The sequence below is a fragment of the Colias philodice genome, chromosome 10 (assembly GCF_061535455.1).
Source record: "Colias philodice isolate Cphi_HAF_F1 chromosome 10, ilColPhil1 Martin Lab GWU primary, whole genome shotgun sequence".
Classification (NCBI taxonomy): Eukaryota; Metazoa; Arthropoda; class Insecta; order Lepidoptera; family Pieridae; genus Colias; species Colias philodice.
This window is the reverse complement of record NC_143095.1, coordinates 11797120-11805081: the sequence shown is the minus strand read 5'-3', so window position 1 is coordinate 11805081 and position 7962 is coordinate 11797120. Positions and strand designations below refer to the sequence as shown.

The 7962-nt window shown below is 33.3% G+C and overlaps 1 protein-coding gene across 1 annotated transcript; it reads left to right on the top strand.

Moving 5' to 3' along the window:
* The first annotated feature begins 567 nt into the window (after positions 1-567).
* LOC149485497 (flexible cuticle protein 12-like) lies at positions 568-1590 on the top strand. Its single transcript, XM_089700327.1, has 3 exons — positions 568-677; positions 835-956; positions 1258-1590. The coding sequence occupies exons 1-3, from the start codon at positions 669-671 to the stop codon at positions 1451-1453; spliced, it is 327 nt and encodes a 108-aa protein (XP_089556453.1). The 5' UTR covers positions 568-668; the 3' UTR covers positions 1454-1590.
* Positions 1591-7962: the final 6372 nt, after the last annotated feature.

Below are 7962 nucleotides of genomic sequence, written 5' to 3'. Positions count from 1 at the left end.
ATTACCTACATTAAATCTATTGCTAAATACCCATACGAGCAATAGTTCACCGCCCTGTGTCTAGCCTTCCTAGATTTATCATTCCTAAAACATAAAAATCCTACTAATATTATAAATGTGAAAGTCCACTCAATCATGTTAAAACGTACGGCCTGATTTGTATGAATTATAACAAAAATATGCCTTATAATGTTAGTTACGATATTGCTCTACGCATCTTGTATTTTAAATATAAGTTTTAATTAGTATTGAATGATTTGAAATAAGTATTGAAGCTGTATTCCACTAACTTAAAACTTTATGTTTCGAACGTTTAAATGTTAAAAATCTGTAAATTTGACTATGCAATTAATAACGCTCAATCCTAATACAAAAATGAAAGTGGAAATTTTTGTGTTTTTTTTTTTGCATTTTTTAGAAAATCCGTAAACTGTATAATTCCATAATTGACCTTATGTTTCCAACAAACGGTATCCTTCATACAACCGGACACGAAGAACCTTTGGTTACCTATAGAGGATCGCTGACCGAAGATGCTAAGATCAAATGTCACAACGCGTCCTTGCCTGCAGTGTTAGTCAGTATAAAAAGGCACATCTTCATTCCATTGGCATCAGTCGCTCGATTGCTTTTCACCGCAACACACAAAAAAACCAAATCCTTCAAAAATGAAATCGGTACGTTTGGGATCAACCCTTTATTAGAATTTGTAACTTCAAATAATCGATCTTTTTATAACATGTGATTTAAGGCAACAACGCCTAACTGTGGTGTTCTAGCCGATCCCGGCCTAACAAGAGTTAATTGGTATATATATATATTTTTCGTTTACAGTTCGTAGTTTTCGCTCTGTGCGTTGTGGCCGCCCTCGCCGCTCCCCCCACCTCCAACGACCGCGATGCCCAGATCCTCAGATACGAGAGCGACAACATCGGAACCGGCCCCTACAACTACGCGTAAGTTTTACCTATTGCTCCCTTCACGTCTAGCAAACCTTTAATATATCTAGATCAGGATTCAAAATAGCTATTTAATTCATATAAATTGATATTTGACTTCCTCCTATATAGGAGCAATTATATATTGTTATTTAATATTCACGATTTCCTCACCTTTTAAATATCGTTCACGAGCGATATTCGGTAACAAAATTGACGAAATGTTCAAATATTCATAATGTCATCATGTCATTCAGTTTTCTTCCACTGCGAATGAGATTAAATAGTGTCGTTATTCAATATGTGTTTATTCCGACAGCGTGGAGACATCCAACGGCATCCAAGCCCAAGAGACCGGCCAGCTGAAGAACGTCGGAAGTGAGAACGAGGCTTTGGAAGTCCGCGGTCAATTCTCCTACACCGGTCCCGACGGCGTCGTCTACACCGTCACCTACATTTCCAACGAGAACGGTTTCCAGGCCACCGGCGCCCACCTTCCCCAACCTCCCCAATAAACCCTCACCACCTAGCTTATAATCTAGTCCAAAAATACTCAACTTCTTTGTCCCCCCATCCCTCTTTAGATCGTTCAAGCGATTCTGTGATACCCTCTGATTTGTATATTGTTAATAAACCAATGTTATAATAATTATTCTTGAATTTTATTACACCATTAACCGTTCAAAAATCGAAGACGTTAAAAATGAAATAACTAGAAAATATTTCAAGGTTTACCACAACGTATTATTATTCGACATAAAGGCATTACAGCCGCGATATTATATGTATAGTTTATTATAGATATACATATTATATGTGATGTTTTGCGCAGTCAAAGTTGACGGTTAAGCCGGTATGTAAATTCGTGACCTTCTCATCTTCTATCGGCAATCTCATTATAATTTTAATGTTCCTTGCCGTGGAATCCTAAATTTTGTCACTCGCTTTTTAGAATATATTACCATTTACACAGTTTTTATGTCATCGTTATTTTTAGAAACATTTATCGTGTTTTAACAAAGGGATCAAATAAAACTGGAATGTCTTTATTGGACGATTACTATTATTTTGTAGGTACTTTTATATCTTTATAAGTATTTAAAGTTTCATTATCATTAAGCCTTCCGTTTTTTGAGATATTTAGCATATTATTTCATTAATAAATTGATGTAGGTAATGAAATATTATGTAATTATATATTTATATATATATATATACTAGCGGTCCGCCCCGGCTTCGCCCGTGGTACATATGAAAAATTGATGTTGGCCGATTCTCAGACTTACCCGATATGCACAGAAAATTTCATGAGAATCGGTCCACCCGTTTCGGAGGAGTATGCAGACTAACATTGTGACACGAGAATTTTATATATAAGATATATATATATATATATATATATAATGGGGACATTGATTATTATTGATTACAAGTTACATAAGCTACCGTTAAATTTAAGCTGAACCATACGAAAGGTCGAAGGCATTGATCTTTTTTTTAAATTAACATTTAACATTGACCGTGTGAAATTGGAATTCTTTTGAACCTGCGGTCTAAGATGGTACGAGCTTCCCTAGTAGGTATCGGTTCACTCTTAACTTTTTAATTATCATCATAAAATTATTGCTAAGAAGTAAGTGTTTAAAAATAAAATGGGCACACAAATTAGATAATATTATATAGATGAAAAAAGTTGTCTGAATGCATATGAATTCATAAGGTGTTAATAATTTATTTAATACAGAAAATGATCGTCAAGCTATTTCTTATTAAGTCATTTTATTCCACATTTTTCTGTTGGCAAGTGTACGATAATTTTGTGACGGTAAATAAATATAATTTATATCTATTACCAAGTTCTAAGTATCTACTTTCTCTTACCATGAACTTTAATAAAGCTTGTTCAGGATGCAACACTTCAATAAAATGGATAGATATAACCTTGCATTGATATCATATTAGTATTCTATGCATTCTAGGATTAATATTCGTGATATCCGCATTTTAAACTATAAAATATATAGATACAAATCAGCCTTTAATACAGAAAGAGGCAAATTCATAAATCTACAATTACTTTTAGTTAAATATATTAATCAGCCAAATAAATTGTTTTACTAACTATTACTTATTTGGCATACTATCTAAGTTATGTATTAAATAATAGATATATGTTTAAATTTATTTTTAAAGATTTCACACCCTACGCTTAACTACAATGAAACTAAACAATGTTTTTAAACATAATTATTTAGAAAAACATAAATATACTCGTAAAAAATATATACCGGCTGAATTGAGAACCTCCTCCTTTTTATTGAAGTCACTCCTCCTCCTCCTTTTTTTAGGTTTCTTTGCTTTTCCGGTTATGCATTTAGGCTTTATTAACATAAACGACGTTGTTTAACTTTAATAAGAATATTTAGGTTCACATAGAATAATAATTAATAATTATATAGCACTAGCTCTCCGCCTGCGGCTTCGCCCGCTTTTTCAAAGAAAAACCCGCATAGTTCCCGTTCCCGTGGGATTTCCGGGATAAAACCTATCCTATGTGTTAATCCAAGTTACCCTCTATATGTGTGCTTAATTTCATTGTAATCGGTTCAAGGTATTTGCGTGAAAGAGTAACAAACACAGACACATCCTCACAAACTTTCGCATATAGAATAACTAGATTTCCGCCCGCAGCTTCGCCCGCGTTTTCAAAGGAAAACCCGCATAGTTCCCGTTCCCGTGGGATTTCCGGTATAAAAACTATCCTATGTGTTAATCCAAGTAACCCTCTATATGTGTGCTAAATTTCATTGTAATCGGTTCAGTAGTTTTTACGTGAAAGAGTAACAAACACAGACACATCCTCACAAACTTTCGCATATAGAATAATATCATTATTTACAAACTAAAAGTGTTATAGGTTTAATTCCCTTAATAAGACAAAATGTTGAAAAAATCTTACAGGCACTTCAAATATGGATGTAACATAAAAAAATTCAAAGATCCATGTCAAAACAGTTACGATAGTTTTTAAAGGATACTCAATGGTCAATTTATCTTCCAGCTATCATTAAAATCGAAAGCTTTCGCCGACATAACCTTTGCAGATGTGAGCCTGGCCGTGACCTTGTTCCGTACCCACTTAGCAATGTTAAGCTGTTGATCGACGTGCGACAATTTTTTGCATTTTTTTTATATTTGAGCTGTTGTAACTATTTGGATAGTATAGGGATTGATGCATGTAATTTGTATATGACAATAAATTATTATTCTATTGGTGCTATCTTGTTTTATAACGACCCGACGAGGAGAATATTTGCCGGTAATTATGAAGCGTTTATTGAAAGGACTTTTTAATTTTTAATATAGGTTATGGAAATTTCTTACAAATATTAAAGATGTAAGAAATATTTTTTTGTTTGTTTTAATGTTAATTAAATGTAAAACAATTAATTATTATAATTTGCTTTTCTAATTGTTACTACGCCTCTCGCTTAAACAAATAGAAATCTTCCTTCAAAACAAAATCCAAGACACCAGCAGACGTTTGAATTTTTTACACAGAATCACATTAATACATAGCAGTAGTCGTAGTCGTAGTCGCAGTCGCACAACACTAGTCGACATAACAAAGAATGCAATGACTCAGTGATGTAACTCACTCGTAACATTATCAGAGGCTCGATCAAATTGTGATAATCTTTTATATTTAATAATTTACACTTGGCTGTTTGCCTAACTTTGACATTTCCATTACTAGCATTGTAGTGACGAGATAAATGTGAAAGTTTGTTCGTTTATTGCTTAACCACGGCTGGATGGATTTTGATGTAACTCAACATTCATACCTGTTTATTTATAACAGCTATGATATATTTATAATTAGGTATATGCTTTCTATGGAATAATTGTTTTTAGAGTATAGAAGAGAACGTAGGTGAAGTCTCGTGTATAAAATTAGGTCATCTTTTTTGCGCAATAACTTTAACTAGCTTACCACCCGCAGCTTCGCCCGCTTTGTCTAAAACCTAATAAATTATATACTAAAACCTTCCTCTTGAATCACTCTATCTATTAAAAAAAACCGCATCCAAATCTGTCGCGTAGTTTTAAAGGTTTAAGCATACATAGGGACATAGGGACAAGAAAGCGACTTTGTTTTATACTATGTAGTGATTAGCTTCACCTGTATGTTTGTATGTAACCCACATGTTTGTATGTAAACGACTCCTTTAGACTCGTAGTTATTTTGGGGATAAGTGCAACAAACAACTACAAATCAATCTATTTTTTTTTCTATTTCAAGGGGTGGTTTTATAATATCTCTGTTCGGCTTTTTCGTACAGTAGTGGCACGAGTTACCCTGTGGTCATGGGTTCTTTTTAGGAAAAACTTAAACAAAACAGTATATTAGGTACTTTTAATTGAACTCAGTGAAACAGATGTGAAATACATCTGCCACCCATTTTTTTACATGTCATTTAAAAGTGTTACAAAGTGTTTTTGCTGTAAGTCTATATTTTATTTAAAAGATATATTATATAAGCATATAAAAACATATTTGATTAATAGATATATCATATTGGTATATATGCAAGTTTCCGCCAACGTATTTCATGAGAAACGTTTGATTTATTGAAACAGACGACATTTATATTTTATAGTTTTTAAGGCTCATCTTTTATTTATTTTTCATTATGATAATGTACTTTTTTGAAATTAGAAAAACTAGAATAAAATTATCTAGAAACGAGGAAAAACTTCCAAATTATTCAGATTATGTCTTAGGTTAATGTATCTATCATACAATCAATGATATGATAATACATAATATATGAAACTTGTTTGAAAACTTGCATTGAAACACGAATCTGGATCATTTTAATATTAAAACTACTATATCAATGCAGATATTAATAATAATATGTAATTTGCTTAAAATATAAAAGAGAAAATTACCATATTCTGTAAGTAGCTTAGCTTCGTTTAAAAAACATAACATATTTATAGATATTGTATGAAGAGAATATACTTTTGTTGTGTTTTTATCTTGAAGTGAAACTTCTTTAAGCGCGTTGAGAGTAAAATTTCAAGTTCAAAGGCAATATAATCACGATAATATGGAGTAAGGCGACGATTTTGGTATTTTTTAATCTTGCCAAAGAAGTTTCACTTCTGACAAGTGTGCTCGGCACACGCGCTTTTCATTCAGAAGGACGAAGAATAAATAAAATTATGTTTGGATATTTAATCGAATATAATGTTTTGGACATAGGATAGGTTTTATCCTAGAAATCCCACAGGATCGGGAACTATGCGGGTTTTTCTTTGAAAACGCGGGCGTAGCCGCGTACGTAGCGCGAAAACGCGGGCGTAGCTAGTCTTTATATATAAAAATGGATCGCAAAATGTGTTGGTAAGCGCATAACTCGAGAACGGCTGAACCGATTTCGATAATTCTTTTTTTATTATATTCCTTGAAGTACGAGGATGGTTCTTATGTAGAGAAAACGTAAACATGTACCACGGGCGAAGCCGGGGCGGACCGCTAGTCTATAATATAAAAATGAATCCCAAAATGTGTTGGTAAGCGCATAACTTGAGAACGGCTGAACCGATTTCGATAATTCTTTTTTTATTATATTCCTTGAAGTACGAGGATGGTTCTTATGTAGAGAAAACGTAAATATGTACCACGGGCGAAGCCGGGGTGGACCGCTAGTTGTTTATAAAGTGGAATTGTAACTACAATGCCCGTTTTATTGAATTTTTTTACTTTTTAATATGGAAGGATGTTTTATAGGTTAAGCTTATAAATGAAAAGCTCTTCATATGTTAGCATCAACCCGCTGTATCATCGACATGATATTTCTTACAGAATAACTGATATGTTTTAGTTCAGCGATTTAAGCTACCTAAATACCAAATTTTCTTAACACAATATTACCAAAACGTGTGACGGAAACTGTGATAATTTTTTTACACTAAATCTAATTTAATATGTGTGCCATTTTTGTTTTTAGACCTCGATCTCGTTCTTAATTAGACCGAGATTAGAAAAAATATAAAATCGTTAGACTCTCCTGTTTTTACTAGACAATCGTATACATGATTATTATATAAGAAAACCAGTTATACAATATTTTTTTATCGTATTTTCCCGTTTTTATGATAATAATTATAGCAAACATTTATATACCTATAATAATTATTATAATCGGATTATGTAAACACGTTTGAGACCAACTAAAAAAAAATTTACATGGAGAGGAAAGATTTTATTTTTATACTAGCTTTCCGCCCGCGGCTTCACCCGCGTTTTCAAAGAAAAACCCGCATAGTTCCCGTTCCCGTGGGATTTCCGGGACAAAACCTATCCTATGTGTCAATCTAAGTTAACATCTATATATTTGCCAAATTTCATTGTAATCGGTTCAGTAGAATTTGCGTGAAATAGTAACAAACATACCTACACATACACAACCATCCTCACAAACTTTCGCATTTATAATATGTATTAGCACGCATTAGTATTTAGTAGGAAGGATAGGGTAGGGATTAGCTGTCCTGGCAAACGTTGTTCTGCCTTACTCTTATCATTTATGAGGATGAATAATAGATGTTCGATTCTCAGACCTACCCTATATCACAGATTAATAGTTACGTGCACGTCCGATATGCACACAAAATTTCATGAGAATCGGTCGAGCCGTTTCTGAGGAGTTTAACTTCAAACACCGCATGAGAATTTTATACAGGGTGTCCCACTATTGGTATACTAAGCGCGAAGGGACTTGTAATTTTGCCTATACTGATCGCGTAAAAAATACTTTAACAACAAAATTACATCAAAAAATGTTTGCTAAATTTTTCCTGAAAATCCATGTTTTCTTCTCTAGCTTCGCGCAGCCGGCATACACCACTTCGCTAATGTGAGCATTTTGTCTATGAAAACATAATCTTAAACGATAGGTCACGTGCTGGTAGCAAAGTTGGGCAGGTTGCTTGTTAGGGGTGTACACATAGA

What these genes read in the sequence shown, in the direction of transcription:
- LOC149485497 (XM_089700327.1), top strand. An exon ending in ACCGGCCCCTACAACTACGC is followed by an intron (nt 957 to 1,257) that starts GTAAGTTTTACC and finishes TTATTCCGACAG; the next exon opens with CGTGGAGACATCCAACGGCA.